At 43.3% G+C, this 17,533-nt stretch overlaps 1 protein-coding gene across 1 annotated transcript in view; it reads right to left on the bottom strand.

Annotated features, from left to right (window-relative positions):
- Nucleotides 1-17,533, bottom strand: part of CHN1 (chimerin 1) — a 120,491-nt gene that overhangs the window by 12,942 nt on the left and 90,016 nt on the right. The window contains exons 8-9 of the mRNA XM_073646898.1: nt 8,356-8,433; nt 1,104-1,188 (exon numbers count right to left, since the gene is read on the bottom strand). Coding sequence (XP_073502999.1) covers nt 1,104-1,188; nt 8,356-8,433 — 163 coding nt within the window. The remainder of the gene's footprint in view (nt 1-1,103; nt 1,189-8,355; nt 8,434-17,533) is intronic.

Here is a 17,533-nt window from a genome sequence, read left to right as displayed (position 1 = left end):
CACCAGACCGCTGCAGCCAATCACAGCCCATGGCGGTCCTGTTGCTGGTTTAGTGGTGACGTCTCCTCTTCCTGTGTCAATATAAACAGCAGAGCAGCCTGCGCAGGGTCCAGGTGGGTGCCGGTAGGTGAGTATCATGGGTTTAGTTATTTTTTTTTACAGCTGGAAGCAACTAATGATCTTTTCACAACTCCTTTCAAAAGGTGAATAGTTATAATAAGCGAATCTGCTCCATTTCAATAGTTCCTAGAGAGTCTTGAAATTATCATATGAACAGTATAGTTTATTTACCACCAAGGAAGTACAGGTATCGCGTGAAATGTCCTGTAGACTACATAGTCAAACTGCCAGACGAGGGTTGAAGTAACATACCCAACGTCAGTAGGAAGACTTAAAGAATTTGTACACTCTTAAAAGGGTTGTCCAACCTTGGGGTACAAGTCTGTAGTTACTCTATGTGACTGCAGACTTGTGAATCCTCACAGCACGCACACTGCGCACTGTGAGGATTCTCCGATGTTTGCGCCGGCACTGGCCGCATTCCAACTAGACGTATCCGGTCACACTCAATAAGCTTCTATTGAGAGAGGCCGAATAAAGTCTAGTCGGCATGTGAACACATGTATGCAAATCACATACTTGCGGCCATGCGCCCACCGCTCCTAGTGCCGGCGAATCCTGACAGTGCGCAATGCTCGCGCTATGAGGTTTCACAAGTCTGCCGTTACATAAAGTGACGACAGACTTGTATCCCAAGGCCGTACAACCCCTTTAACTCATCTGGAATTGCATACAGATATACAATTGGTCATATTAGCAATTCAATACAATCTCAAAAACATAACCCTTAAATATGTTGTTTTTACATTAGACCCTCAGGCATGCATACAGTAAAAAAAATGCACATTTTATATTTTTGTTTTTTTAAAACCTGGGAGCAGATGGCATCTGTTCAAAATATATGGTTTTCCAATATTTGCAAATAATACCAAAGCGATAAGCTCTCCTTACCATCTATATGATGTACTAGGGGTCTCCCTAAATGTCATACATTTACTTTACCATGCAAGTATTTTATTTCCAAAAGACGCTAGAAGACATACCTGCACATTTTACTCCCTGAGCAATCAGCCCCCACATGAAGTTGGCACAGTATTCACACCAATGAGGACCCCTGAACGTGTGTACCTGTAAAAAGCAAAAAATACAATGACCATACAGAAAAGTGCCCAATCCTACATATAATCTCCATTTTATGCCGTATATGACGGCGAGTGGGAACCTAAAAATTGCTTTCAAAAGTTGTGAACTGAACCCAAGGGGGGTTATTAAAGTAGAATTCTGCGTACAATGACCCTTTGGGACATCATCCGAAACGTCAGTCGCAGTCTGGGTTGGAGTTGAGAGTGCGGCTGACTGCGATGTGATATAAAATCATGCGATCTTTGCTTACAGAATCAATTACATTGCCCTTTATACAGGCGGCAGCGTATAACTCCCCCACTAGTGTACAGATATGTGGGTGAACACTGAATCACACATGACTTAAATGCACAATGACTTATATGTATGATGGCACAATGGAAATCAAGCCATTACTCCGGCTAATTCAGCACAGCAGAAGACGTGATTATATAGTAGATTTTCATTGCTGTCAGCCTCGTGCATCAACAATCAGAATATTTTCAATCTCCTTGCTGCCAAAGGGAAAGCGAGTGCATTTATATTCATTGCCTGTGGCTGTCAAAGCTGCAAAAAAGTGACATTCGAGCGCTGAACTCCACTCACCAGCATAGGAGAGGCTGGAGAGAAATAGAAAGTGTCATTCAGGTCGGTGATGCTGACAAGGTAAAATAGCAAGATGACACCGTGATAAGGACACATACAACGAGCGTTAGAAAGGACAAAACCCTGAATGATGAAAAGTTTCCAGCAGCTATAGATATGACCAAACTATCCATCTATATAGCACTAGACTGCATTCACATGTTGAGTTTGCGGTAGAACTGTAGTGTTTTTTTGTGGCGACTTTGAAAAAAGTCAGATATTTTTTTTCAAGCAGCCACAATATGTCAATTCTGCATTAAAGTGGTTTTCTGGCTTTACGATGTTGATTACCTATTAGTGATGAGTAGTGTTGAGCGAGTATGTTCTGTCCGAGTATGCTCGGGCCGAGCTTCGAGTATTTACAGCTGCTTGGTGATAAGGTTGAATCTCCCGTGTGCATGATTTGTAACTGTTTGACAGTTTTATTACATGTGAGGAATGTGTAAGAAATAGACATTCCTCACATATAATAAAGCTGTCAAACAGTCACAAATCATGCACACGGGAGATTCAACCATATCACCGAGCAGCAGTAAATACTCGGAGCTCGGCCCAAGCATACTCGGCGAAAGGGTTAATAGAACATAATCGCTCAACACTAGTGATGAGCACAAGTGCTCGTTACTCCAGTTTGCCCAGGGTGCTCGGGCATGCACAGAGTATCGCGGGTGCTCGATTGACAAGTTTGAGTCCCTGCACCCGCATGTTTCGCGGCTGTTAGACAGCCACAAACTATGCAAGTATTTCCTGTGTATGTCAGGCAATCTCCTCTGTGTATGTCAGGCAATCCGTGCATGTTATGTGACCGTCTAACAGCCACAAAACATGTGGCCGCGGGGACTCGAACATGTCACTCGAGCACCCGCGATACTCGGTGCATATCCGAGCACCCTCGGCAAACTTGAGTAATGAGCACTTGCGCTCATCGCTCCTAACTATCCTTGGGATAGGTCATTAATGTCAGATCAATGGGGGTCCGTCACCCAGCATCCCCACTGATCATCTGTTTAGAGCTCCCGGTGGTGGCTGGATGAACACTGAGCAGAGCCGTGCTGTTTGGCTCCATACTCTGTGCAATGGCCATTCTCAGATGCTGAAGCTCCGCACCTATTAAATCTGTGCTCATGTCACAAACAGAGCGCAGATTTGATGCAGAATTTTAATATTGAATTCAATAGGGAAGAAGGAAATTGAAAATCAAGACTGAACAGCCCCGCAGCTGAACCTGCATGTGCTGATACTCATTCAAAGGGATCTGTCAGTAGGGTTTTTTGCTATGTAATCTGAGGACAGCATGAGGTAGGGGTTAAAATACGGAATTCAACAATGTGTCACTTAGCAAGCTGTGTGCTGTTATTTACTTAGTGAAGGTTTTATCACTAGGACATTATTGCCAGGACTAGCTGCTTAGTTGTCTGGCCACGCCCCTTCTCTGATAAGCAGCTTATTGTCAATAGACAATATACATACATAGCCTGGAGTGGGTGGGGTTAGCTTTCTCAGCTCTGCTTCATGCAATATCTAAAAGCTCGGATTGTGTCACAACTGCCGCTCCCAGTAATCTAAGTGATAAAATGTTGGAATCAGGGTCTCTCTTCCTCCATTATGCTGCTCTCAGATGAAGTAGCAAAAACCTGCTGACAAATTACCTTTAGGATTAAACGTAGACTTAGCTATCCCCTTGCAACACTTCTCTGGTCCTCGCTGGTCATCGTATAATGGCCTCCTGAGATGATATGTCAACACATATGACCATTGCAGTGACATGGCCAATCCAAGAGGCCAGGCAAGAGCAGCCACTGAGAAAAAAAGTGTTTCAAGTTGTCCTCTTCTGTTAGGTTGGTAAAGATATTCTCTAAGATTAATCAGACTCTTGATTAGATAAGTTTCCCTGTAAAGTAGTAGTGGATGATTCACCACATAGCTGTGCAGATTGGCCCTTCATGCATCTGGGAAACATGAATGACAACCCCTGCAGAAGCGCTCATGAAGTTCATGTTGCTTTCAAAGACTGTTTCCTGATTATCAGCAGGCCGGCAATCATCCGACAAATGAGTAAAATGCGCATTTGTTGGGTGGGACGGTTTTTTAGCAGGCTTAAAAAAAATAATCGTTCTTGGCAGCACATCATCCTGTGTAAACAGGCAATGTATTGCAGATAATGATATTAAATCTGTAAGGAGTTTGTATGTTCTCCCCGTGTTTGCGTGGGTTTCCTCCAGGTTCTCCGGTTTCCTCCAACACTCCAAAGACATCCTGATAGGGAATGTAGATTGTGAGCCCCGATGGGGACAGTGCTGGTAATGTCTGTAAAGCGCTGTGGAATTAATGGCGCTATATAAGTGAGTAAAATAAATAAATAAATTCAATATGCACAGAACGATAGTAAGGCTATGTGCCCACGATGCAGAAATGAAGCAGAAAATTTCTGCATCATTTCTGCATCTCCCTGGCAGAAAAAACGCATGCAGATTGTACATGCGGATTGTACATGCGTTTTTCCTGCCAAATATATGTGGATTTGAAGCGTTCTTCACATGCGTTTCCGCATGTGGATTGACAAGCGCTTTCCAGGCGATTTTAGCATCACTTGGAAAGTGCTTGACAACTAGGTCACACTGTATAAATCCATGCAACAGGCATAGATTTATATAGTGTGACCGTAAAAGAATGGTAAAAAATAAAAAAATTACCTTCTGATGGCCCACGGAGTCTTGCTGCACTCCTGTTCTGGCTGCCAGCTGATCGCGGGACACTGTACTGAAGGACCTGCCATCACATGATTGTGACGTCAGCGCAGGTCCTACAGTCCAACGCGATGTACCGGCAAAAGAGGAGAAGCGCTGCAGCGGCCGTCAGAAGGTAAATATAATCTTTATTTTTTATTTTGTTCTTTTTTCACAGGTACAATGGTACCCAGGTCTGGATGAGAGTCTTCTCTCCTCCAGAACTGGGTACCATCTGCACATTGAAACGCATATAATCCGTGTGTACAAATGTACTGACACGGATTATATGCGTCTCAATGCAAGTCAATGGCGGCGATTACGCTGCGTGTCCGCAAAATTAATGGACATGTTGCGGATTTTTTAGCGCAGCATAAACGCTGCAGAAAAATCCACAGCATGGGCATTGACAGTGCGGCTTGTTATTGGGGACCATGGGGGGCGGATTACCAAGCGTTTTTGAGGCGTTTACGCTGCGGAAATTCCGCAGCATAAACGCTTGAAAAACCCATAGTGGGCACACAGCCTAGGCGTTCCTGGATGTGTGGTCGTTCCGTCTAAAGAGACCATTAAACAGCCGCTGATTGGCTTGCATGCAGCCGACTGTCATCCGTTTAACGATCACGGTTGGCCAGCTAAAAGGGCCCTACATTGCATTCTTGGAAACAGGTCAGACAAAATGGACGAATGCGCTGCATATATTTTCTGCAGTGTCACAATCTGCAACAAATAGTTAGTCTTTTGATGCATGTTTCATATAGATCTGCCGCACTGAAAAAGTTCATAAACTAACATGCTCAGGATTAAAAATCTGCTCTGAAAGTCAATTTATGCTGCAGATTTCTTATATAACACGCGGATGATTTTGATAAATTTCTCCCACTTTGCCGATACTTTGAAAGACTGCGGATTTTTTTTCTCTCGCAATCATTAAAAAAATCCACAGTGTACAAGGAAACCCTAAGGCTTTGTGCAGATTGCTCTGCACAGGACTGTTTCCCTATAGCTTGGTACTGTGGAGCATTACCACTTAGGGGACCAAATTGTATAGAAATATGGTAACAGAAATGCCTCTATAGAAGAATATCTGTCATGTGGAATCTGACGGCACAACTTTTTTCCATATAAAGCTGGGAGCATACAGAGGAGCAGTACAGGCCATTAAACTTTTATGGTCTATCTGATATTTTGTCTTGTAAGGAGTAATAAAGCAAGAAATGGCTTTTTAGATTGGATAGAAGAGGAGATCTCAAGTCACTGGGCAATAAAACTGAAGTGCCCGCTGGCCTCTACAGATGCTGAATGGCACAGACTGCCCCATAAAAATATTCTCCATCTGCACAGGGCTCATTATGGCCATTGTTTCCCATTCTGTACTTTCCAAGTTGCAGTCCATATTGTACGCCATTTCAATGCATTGATTTCCTAGTGGTACTCAATGTACAGAAGTAGCCATCTGGACAAGCTTTACCCACATCCTAAACCAGAAATCAGCGGTAAGGTGACCAAAACCAAAAACCAACCAGACTGCAAATTGTGCAGATCTCTATATAATGATTGTTATAGTACAGCGAAACATAAAAATGGATTATAAGTGCTGAACCATCAAGGATCAGGCTCCAGAGGGAATCCTGTGCTCCCTACAATGGCAGCTGTGTCCTCAGTTCTTTTTTTAATTAAGAGGAGATTTTGTGCCCCATCTACTGTACGATGGACAAAGAAGTCCCCCAATCTGTCGCTGGCATGTACGCAGGGACAGATTTGCATATTAATTCATAGGCAGTACATATAATTAATAGGCAGCACTGTCTCAGATTATGTCAGGGCAACTCAAAATGTGAGAACGTCATTGTAAAAAAAAAAAAATCATTTACATTACACTAAAGACAGTATCTGCCAGTGTCAATTCATTCAATAGACACTTGTAGGCGAGTCAGGACACTTCATTAATCCCAGAGAAAAGCCAGACAAGAGCTCCCGACCATCTGGCTGATCTGCGTGGAGGAGCATATGTTTCTTCTAATGACGGATTCTAGGCTTACAAGGGGGAAAAAATGGCTCAAAAAGATCATTAAATAAAAAAAAATTATTATATCCGAGGATAATTGGCAATTACAGCAGGAGCCATTATTGATGGGACCTTAGAAAAGTTCACCTATGTATCAATGCGTTTATATGGAACATCTAGAGAAAGCCTAGGCTCTGCAAACACCATCACATCACTTAGGCCTGGTGATAACACAGCCGATAATGACCATGAAGTCATGTGTGTTCATAGTCAAAAGCCACGTGTTACCTATAAGGGCTCAGGTATTGAAGTAGTCACTGTGGCTAGAATGATCTTTTAGGGTCATTTTTGACTCAGGTATAGGGAAGGTTTTATGAAATTCGTTCTTAAAGTAGTTTAAGTGGTGCTAAGGACGCCTTCTTCATTTACACAAAATAATCTAACTTTTGTGCTACATTACCATAACTCTCAGGGCTTGTTCACATGCTGCGTTTTTGCCACAGGAAAAAATGCAGAGCTTTACAGTAACAGCTACGTGAATGAGATTTCTGAAATTCTTTTTTTTTCCCTTGAAAATTTTAGCCATCAAAGTGTTTTTCCACATATGCAGCATGTCAATTCCATTTAAGCGTGAAAAAGAAAAAGCAAGAAAAAGAGCTTGCAAAAAAAGTGTTTTTCCTGCTAACACATCTGCTGCCAATACAGTGTGCGCATATAAACCTACAATATTGTCGTAAGGCTATCTGCGGTAAAATATAACAGAGAATATCCTTGTGCAAACTCAGTTTTGCAAGTGGACTTTCTGAAATATGAAAGGTATAAAGGTCCAACAATGGTAAATGCATTGAGCCACTGAGGAGGTGCCCTTTAAAAGGCACTTGCAAATACAGCCTTCCTCTCCCAGTGATACAGGCCTCTTCACCCCTCAGTGATACAGGCCCCCACCCCAGTGATACAGGCTTTCCCCTCCACAGTGATCCAGGCTTTTCCCCCCAGTGATCCAGGCCCCCACCCCCCAGTGATATAGGCTTTGCCCCCAGTAATACAGTCCCCCCTCCCTCCCCAGTGATACAGGCTTTGCCCCCAGTAATACAGTCCCCCCTCCCTCCCCAGTGATACAGGCCTCCTCACCCCCAGTGATACAGGCTTCCCCCCACAGTGATACAAGGTCCCCCCCCCCCACAGTGATACAAGGTCCCCCCCCCCCAGCGATACAGGCTTCCCGCCCAGTGATACAGGCTTCTCCCCCCCCTCGTGATACAGGCTTTCCCCCCCAGTGATACAGGCCCCCAACCCCCAGTGATACAGGCTTGCCCCCCTAGTGATACAGCCCCCCCCCCCCAGTAATACAGGCTTTCCCCCCTAGTGATACAGGCTCCCCCCCCCCCAGTAATACAGGCTTTCCCCCCTAGTGATACAGGCTCCCCCCCCAGTAATACAGTCTCCCCCCCCCCCCTCCCCAGTGATCCAGCCCCCCCCCCTGCCCCCAGTGATACAATCTAGATCAGGTCCTGCATCATATCAAACACAGGAGAGGTGGTTTATATGTCGCTTGCAGATATATATGCATTGTGTCAACATTTTTGCCTTTGGTACAGGTCTTCCAATGTAAAAGCTAAGTCTGCAAAGGATTTAAAAAAAAACTGCTAAAAATAAATTTGATATATAGGATAAAATGACAGGTTAATATTCAATAATCAGAGATAATAAAAAAAAAAAAGCAAAAATAAACAAAAAACAAACAAACACAAAACACCAATGAAAAGATATGGCCAACCTGCAGAGAGGTCTTACCTTAAAATTGTGGACTTTCTCATACTTGGGGACCTGTTCGTTTTCCTTTAGGGTTGCTCTTCTTACCAGGGACGTTAGCTGTGAATAAGCAAACAGTTTCAGAGGTTGCCACAAAGTAGCTGAAGAAGTCTTCCGAGAGTTCAGCTTCACGCCCAGCGCGGCCGCCAACAGATCCTGCTGCTGGCTCTCATGTTTTCTGGGATTCCAACTAGACTTTACGTATTTTAGGTTGGATTGTGACTCTTTAGACGGCATTTTTGATATAATGTATGATTTTAAAAAATATATATAGACAAAAACTTATTTTTTGTATTAGTAAAATAAATAGAAAAATGATAAAAATACCATATACCAGCAAAAATGCCGAAAATAAATAATAGAAAAATAACACCAGAGCGTCTAAGAACACATCTCGTAGGTGGGCCTTATCAGACGGTCAGGGCAGATGGGAACTTCTCTGTGGTATTAGCTTGTGATCCAGAGACAGAAGCTTATTAGGAAACCAGGAGTATAGGAACTGTGCGCTTAAGAGATGCCAAAGTCGCTTTGCTTCCATTTACGGACCAGATGCAATAAAAAAAAAAATACATGCAAAAACCACAATGTCCATATGGTATGAAAAGCCCAGGCGGTGAATTAGAAGTGCAGCTCAGGAGGATGCTCTGGGAGACTGGAGATACCGGCTTAGAGAAGGAGGAGGGAGAAGGGGCTTAGTAGTCACGCTGCTTTACACAGACCACAATAAGAGGATATCTAACCAATGAAACCAAGCAGCAGTCCTTATGTATTCATCTACTCAGAAACCCACCCCCGTTTTCCCCCCTACGCAAGGCTTTTTTTTTATTACTTAACCAGAAGAGAGCTGAAGCACTGGAAAAATGTGACAAAAATATGGATTGCAGGAAGCGTCTGCCAACGAAGAGGTTAAGACGGCAGATATAGAGAACAAGCAGCAGCGATGGTAGTGAGCAATGGATGAGTAACACTTTCTTGCATTGTTATGTTCTGCTGCTCTCAATCAATGCTATTCACAATCATGGAAATTCCCAAGAAAAAGGACTTATTCTGGTAAAGAAAACACAGAGAGAGATAACCTATGGCTCCGGCCCCTGACAGCACATGCAATAAGTTACTATTTAAAGTGTAACCAGTCTGCGGTCAAGATTATCTGATACAATAGAAGTATAAAAATGAATATGTACAGTACAGATCAAAAGTTTGGACACACCTTCTCATTTAAAGATTTTTCTGTATTTTCATGACTATGAAAATTGTACATTCACACTGAAGGCATCAAAACTATGAATTAACACATGTGGAATTATATACTTAACAAAAAAGTGTGAAACAACTGAAAATATGTCTTATATTGTAGGTTCTTCAAAGTAGCCTCCCTTTGCTTTGATGACTGCTTTGCACACTCTTGGCATTCTCTTGATGAGCTTCAAGAGGTAATCACCGGAAATGGTCTTCCAACAATCTTGAAGGCGTTCCCAGAGATGCTTAGCACTTGTTGGCCCTTTTGCCTTCACTCTGCGGTCCAGCTCACCCCAAACCATCTCGATTGGGTTCAGGTCTGGTGACTGTGGAGGCCAGGTTATCTGGCGTAGCACCCCATCACTCTCCCTCTTGGTCAAATAGCCCTTACACAGCCTGGAGATGTGTTTGGGGTCATTGTCCTGTTGAAAAATAACTGATGGTCCAATTAAACGCAAACCGGATGGAATAGCATGCCGCTGCAAGATGCTGTGGTAGCCATGCTGGTTCAGTATGCCTTCAATTTTGAATAAATCCCCAACAGTGTCACCAGCAAAGCACCCCCACACCATCACACCTCCTCCTCCATGCTTCACGGTGGGAACCAGGCATGTAGAGTCCATCCGTTCACCTTTTCTGCATCGCACAAAGACACGGTGGTTGGAACCAAAGATCTCAAATTTGGACTCATCAGACCAAAGCACAGATTTCCACTGGTCTAATGTCCATTCCTTGTGTTCTTTATCCCAAACAAGTCTCTTCTGCTTGTTGCCTGTCCTTAGCAGTGGTTTCCTAGCAGCTATTTTACCATGAAGGCCTGCTGCACAAAGTCTCCTCTTAACAGTTGTTGTAGAGATGTGTCTGCTGCTAGAACTCTGTGTGGCAGTGACCTGGTCTCTAATCTGAGCTGCTGTTAACCTGCGATTTCTGAGGCTGGTCACTCGGATAAACTTATCCTCAGAAGCAGAGGTGACTCTTGGTCTTCCTTTCCTGGGGCGGTCCTCATGTGAGCCAGTTTCTTTGTAGCGCTTGATGGTTTTTGCAACTGCACTTGGGGACACTTTCAAAGTTTGCCCAATTTTTCGGACTGACTGACCTTCATTTCTTAAAATAATGATGGCCACTCGTTTTTCTTTACTTAGAATTTGTATTATGGCAAGAAAAAAGCAGCTAACAGTCTGTTGTATTGGACTATCAGCTGTGTATTCACCAGACGTCTGCACAACACAACTGATGGTCCCAACCCCATTTATAAGGCAAGAAATCCCACTTATTAAACCTGACAGGGCACACCTGTGAAGTGAAAACCATTTCCGGTGACTACCTCTTGAAGCTCATCAAGAGAATGCCAAGAGTGTACAAAGCAGTCATCAAAACAAAAGGTGGCTACTTTGAAGAACCTAGAATATAAGACATATCTTCAGTTGTTTCACACTTTTCTGTTAAGTATATAATTCCACATGTGTTAATTCATAGTTTTGATGCCTTCAGTGTGAATGTACAATTTTCAAAGTCATGAAAATACAGAAAAATCTTTAAATGAGAAGGCGTGTCCAAACTTTTGGTCTGTAATAAATATATAATATATAGTTATATATATATATATATAGCAGCGCTGGAGTCCTGGGTTCAAATCCCACCAAGGACGACATCTGCAAGCAGTTTGTATGTTCTCCCCGTGTTTGCGTGGGTTTCCTCCGGGTTCTCCGGTTTCCTCCCACACTCCAAAGACATACTGATAGGGAATGTAGATTGTGAGCCCCAATGGGGACAGCGATGATAATGTCTGTAGAGCTCTGTGGAATTAATGGCGCTATATAAGTGAGCAAAATAAAAAAATCTCTAAAAACTTTTGTCCTAAAATATTCCTAGAACATAAATCTATAGTTAAACTGAATGAAATTGTCTATTACAGAACTTGCCTATGCATCATTTTTACAGTACGCAATTTACAGAAGATGACGACACGAACAGGTCTATCTCCTTGTACATGTCCAGATGACAGATTTTTCAGGTTGAAAATTTCGAAACTGATTAAAAAGGCTAAACGTCGGATTTCTGCTGCAGATCAGCCTGCGTCAGAAACTAATCCATGTGTGGCAACATGCCAGTTCTTGAACCGGAAGTCACAACAGGTAAACTTTTCTTTCGTGAAGAGGATTTCAAATACTTTTGCAGAAAAAAAACTAGTGATAACGTGTCAAAATCAGCTTGAAAGTTTGGCAGTGCTAACGTGATCTTAGAAAATGTAAAAATAGTGTAAGAAGAGTAGGTACCTGAGATTTAATTTCTTGGAACTCTTTTAGCCTTGAGGACCAGAATACTTGTAATATTCATATCTTTTCTGTTTTTATATTTCGTTACCTACATACCAGTACATTAACCTGTGTACTAATAGCACACAGATAGTTGTCAGGACATACCTAAGTTTGCTATAATAGGGGTTCCAAATCTCTTTTCTCTAACAACTAGCGCAGAGTTAAAATGATGAAATCAGCTGTTACTTTCTCCGGGTCCAGTGCTGCCTCCCCGCCGCAGCTCCAGTCTTCATTTTGCTGGCTGCAGCAGTGACATCGCAACTACAGTGCACATCAAGCCTTCAGCCAATCACTTAGCTCAGCAGCAGGTACTATGTACATCAGCACAGCTGCTGCGCTCAGTGATTGGCTGCAGTGGTGACATCGCAACTACAGTGCACATCAAGCCTTCAGCCAATCACTTAGCTCAGCAGCAGGTACTATGTACATCAGCACAGCTGCTGCGCTCAGTGATTGGCTGCAGTGGTGAAGTGTACTGTAGTTTACACAGGCTTGAGTAGCGGTAGAGAACAGGCAACAGTGCATATAGTCAACAGTCCTAGGGTCCTTCAATGTACCCTGGGTCCTGATCACATCACAGGAATTACGTGTGAGAAGGTAAAAGGTAAAGTGGGGGTGGGGATCCCCTCTGTCTCTTCCTTTTGAATGAACAAGAAAAGTCCAATAAAACTTTTAAAACATAACTTTTCATTTGAAATTAAAAACATAGTGTTAAGAGGGCAAAAAAAGGTTAAAGAGAAATGGATCCATAAGTTTACGCGTTTCGGGTTAAGAACCCTTATTCATAGCAGTCACAGAGTAAAAAAGTTAAGTTTTAAATCTTTTTTTCCTGGTGCTAGAGCCCAGTCCTATTAGATTCTTCTCATTCATTTTGACCTGGAAGCCAATCCGGTGTGTTCCTTACACCACTCTGACCAGAGACTCTCTCTCAAGGGTTGGAACGTACAATATACAGTACAGACCAAAAGTTTGGACACACCTTCTCATTTAAAGATTTTTCTGTATTTTCATGACTATGAAAATTGTACATTCACACTGAAGGCATCAAAACTATGAATTAACACATGTGGGATTATATACTTAACAAAAAAGTGTGAAACAACTGAAAATATGTCTTATATTCTAGGTTCTTCAAAGTAGCCACCTTTTGCTTTGATGACTGCTTTGCACACTCTTGGCATTCTCTTGATGAGCTTCAAGAGGTAGTCACCGGAAATGGTTTTCACTTCACAGGTGTGCCCTGACAGGTTTATTAAGAGGGATTTCTTGCCTTATAAATGGGGCTGGGACCATCAGTTGTGTTGTGCAGAAGTCTGGCGGATACACAGCTGATAGTCCTACTGAATAGACTGTTAGAATTTGTATTATGGCAAGAAAAAAGCAGCTAAGTAAAGAAAATCGAGTGGCTATCATTACTTTAAGAAATGAAGGTCAATCAGTGCGAAAAATTAGGAAAACTTTGAATGTGTCCCCAAGTGCAGTTGCAAAAACCATCAAATGCTACAAAGAAACTGGCTCACATGAGGACCGCCCCAGGAAAGGAAGACCAAGAGTCACCTCTGCTTCTGAGGATAAGTTTATCCGAGTCACCAGCCTCAGAAATAGCAGGTTAACAGCAGCTCAGATTAGAAACCAGGTCAATGCCAGACTGAGTTCTAGCAGCAGACATATCTCTAAATAACTGTTAAGAGGAGACTTTGTGCAGCAGGCCTTCATGGTAAAATAGCTGCTAGGAAACCACTGCTAAGGACAGGCAACAAGCAGAAGAGACTTGTTTGGGCTAAATAACACAAGGAATAGACATTAGACCAGTGGAAATCTGTGCTTTGGTCTGATGAGTCCAAATTGAGATCTTTGGTTCCAACCACCGTGTCTTTGTGCGACGCAGAAATGGTGAACGGATGGACTCTACATGCCTGGTTCCCACCGTGAAGCATGGAGGAGGTGTGATGGTGTGGGGGTGCTTTGCTGGTGACACATTTGGGGATTTATTCAAAATTGAAGGCATACTGAACCAGCATGGCTACCACAGCATCTTGCAGCGGCATGCTATTCCATCCGGTTTGCGTTTAGTGGGACCATCATTTATTTTTCAACAGGACAATGACCCCAAGCACACCTCCAGGCTGTGTAAGGGCTATTTGACCAAGGAGGAGAGTGATGGGGTGCTATGCCAGATGACCTGGCCTCCACAGTCACCAGACTTGAACCCAATCGAGATGGTTTGGGGTGAGCTGGACCGCAGAGTGAAGGCAAAAGGGCCAACAAGTGCTAAGCATCTCTGGGAACTCCTTCAAGATTGTTGGAAGACCATTTCCAGTGACTACCTCTTGAAACTCATCAAGAGAAATCCAAGAGTGTGCACAGCAGTCATCAAAGCAAAAGGTGGCTACTTTGAAGAACCTAGAATATAAGACATATTTTCAGTTGTTTCACACTTTTTTTGTTAAGTATATAATTCCACATGTGTTAATTCATAGTTTTGATGCCTTCAGTGTGAATGTACAATTTTCATAGTCATGAAAATACAGAAAAATCTTTAAATGAGAAGGTGTGTCCAAACTTTTGGTCTGTACTGTATATCCGCTCTCCTCTGGATCATTGAAGCTTTTGGAGGATGAGTTGGAATTCAGTATTTATACATAGATATTCTTCTCTTCCTCTCGAACATCATGTACAGCGTTGTTAAACGGCAGAGACCAGAGAAATCTCTAATCATCTCAGGGCTTTGTCTAACAGTCGATGCTCGGTTCCTGATTGCATAGGTTACTATACATTATTAACATGGGATCTGGAACAACATAAGCTGCTCTAGGATTGGCTGTCCAATTTTGGGTCAACTTTAATAAACAAGCTCCTGAATATACGTATGAATTCCTAAAAAGTACCAAAAGGATGTGGCTTTGTTAAAATTGCTCTAAAAAAAATTACAGTATGACCATGTGTGAATACGGCTTAACACTGTTTTTGGAAAGCAGACATATTTCTGAGCTTTTAATATAATGCAATAAACCACGCAAATACAAAGTATAAGAAGATATTAAAAAAGATATTAAACATATAAACCCCCACAAAAAACACATTAATCTATGGCAAACAAAGAGCTCTCTCCCGAAGAAAAGCAGACAATATGGTTAATAAAAGTCTACAGAGCTCCGGGGGAGGTAATTTTCACTTTATAGAGGAGAAAATGGAAATGAGCGCGATTATTGCTCCACGAAAATCTATAATAAGTCCCATGGGAGCAGTAATTAGGGAAGTGAAACATGAAGAGGTGTAGGCACCACAGCCATACAAGGATCCTCTGCATGCAGCAATAATTACATGTACATGGGAAATAGTATGTTATGTACTGATATCCACCGATCTGTATCCTGAGATTGGTTTATGCTTGTGGGAAAATTAACAACTTTAGGTCACGTTCACACGTTCAGTATTTGGTCAGTGATTTACATCAGTATTTGGAAGCCAAAACCAGGAGTGGGTGATAAATACAGAAGTGGTGAGGTGTTTCTATTATACTTTTCCTCTGATTGTTCCACTTCTGATTTTGGCTTACAAATACTGAGGTAAAATACTGATCAAATACTGAACGTGTTCTTACAAAAGATCAGGTAACAACCAGAGCTGCAGGTAACGTCTGCATTCAGTGTCATGCGCACATCACAGCGGCGCATGGAGGCCGCACAGATTCATATTGACTTCCTGCAATGTGGCATCATGCCCATCCCTCCAGAAGCATTGATTCTAGGAATCCAATGGCGCATGGCACAAGATTTCTTTCGTCAGGGCTCTTTTTAATATCAGAGCCATAGAGATTAGAATAGAGTTTGTAATATGGTATATTGATGGAGCCATAATACATCAGGATACCTAAAGGCAAGTTCACTGATGCCAATCTGCACTGATAAAACTGGTTACACTACTTAATCTATAGAGTTGAAAATAACCCTTTATTTATCCACAGGATATGGAAACAATCCCAAGAATGGGGCTCTGAAATGCTCCATTCATGGCAACAGGACTGTCGGAGATGGCAAAGAACATACAGCGCTCAGTTATTTCCAGCAGTCCCATGGAGGAAAAAAAATGAAATATTTAGAGCACCTTACTCAGGATCAGTGTAAGTTTCATAAAGCATTAATCGTCAATACAAATGAGGCAGAAGAGTGGCGGAAAGCGTGGCCAGAAGAGAGGTGGAATGCGCGGCCAGAAGAGTGCCGGAAAGCGCGGCCAGAAGAGTGCCGGAAAGCGCGGCCAGAAGAGAGGCGGAATGGGCAGCCAGAAGAGAGGAGGAATGTGCGGCCAGAAGAGTGCCGCAAAGCGCGGCCAGAAGAGTGCCGGAAAGCGCGGCCAGAAGAGAGGCGGAATGGGCGGCCAGAAGAGAGGAGGAATGTGCGGCCAGAAGAGTGCCGCAAAGCGCGGCCAGAAGAGTGCCGCAAAGCGCGGCCAGAAGAGAGGAGGAAAGCGCGGCCAGAAGAGTGCCGGAAAGCGCGGCCAGAAGAGTGCCGGAAAGCGCGGCCAGAAGAGTGCCGGAAAGCGCGGCCAGAAGAGTGCCGGAAAGCGCGGCCAGAAGAGTGCCGGAAAGCGCGGCCAGAAGAGTGCCGGAAAGCGCGGCCAGAAGAGTGCCGGAAAGCGCGGCCAGAAGAGTGCCGGAAAGCGCGGCCAGAAGAGTGCCGGAAAGCGCGGCCAGAAGAGTTTCCGGAAAGCGTGGCCAGAAGAGTTTCCGGAAAGCGCGGCCAGAAGAGTGCCGGAAAGCGTGGCCAGAAGAGTTTCCGGAAAGCGTGGCCAGAAGAGTTTCCGGAAAGCGTGGCCAGAAGAGTTTCCGGAAAGCGTGGCCAGAAGAGTTTCCGGAAAGCGCGGCCAGAAGAGTGCCGGAAACCGTGGCCAGAAGAGAGGAGGAAAGCGTGGCCAGAAGAGAGGAGGAAAGCGTGGCCAGAAGAGAGGAGGAAAGCGTGGCCAGAAGAGTGCCGGAAAGCGCGGCCAGAAGAGTGCCGGAAAGCGTGGCCAGAAGAGTGCCGGAAAGCGTGGCTAGAAGAGTGTCTAGAAAAGTGCGGGTAACCACAGACCATTTTTGTAACTACCTATGCTGACTTTTTACATATCCTAGTGCTGATTTGGGGCATGGCACTTTTTTCTAAAGGTCTTATAGACTCTCATCTATCATCTTTTATAAATAATAATCTATTATAAATCTATAACAATGTTGTGAAGTAGGTGGCAGGGTGTGTGGTCGGTGTGCATACAGCATCAGAAAAAGAAATTCTATACATCATTTGCACTGGCAGCAGCAGTTACACCAGAGCATTACGTTTCCTTTCTACATCTACTTGTTCCTCCCCTCGGCTATCAAGTTTGACAAAGGTCTATGCTGGCCGAAACATCATATCTATATATTTTGATTATCTATATAAATTCACAGTTTATTTTTGGTGGGGGAAATCTGCTACAGAAAAATACGGTAAAACTAATATTTTGCCTCGTTGATCGATGCTGCCAATCAATTAAGTGGTAAAATCAAAAACTCTTATTATTAAAAACTTTTTGTCAATTTGTTTGCAGGAAATGGCAGAGCTCAAAACACGGGCGTCCCAGCAGCAGCG

The sequence above is a fragment of the Phyllobates terribilis genome, unplaced genomic scaffold, assembly GCF_046119375.1.
Source record: "Phyllobates terribilis strain yellow unplaced genomic scaffold, ASM4611937v1 Scaffold_9__5_contigs__length_417890890, whole genome shotgun sequence".
Classification (NCBI taxonomy): domain Eukaryota; kingdom Metazoa; phylum Chordata; class Amphibia; order Anura; family Dendrobatidae; genus Phyllobates; species Phyllobates terribilis.
The sequence above is the reverse complement of the archived record's forward strand: the minus strand, read 5'-3'. Positions and strand labels throughout refer to the sequence as shown.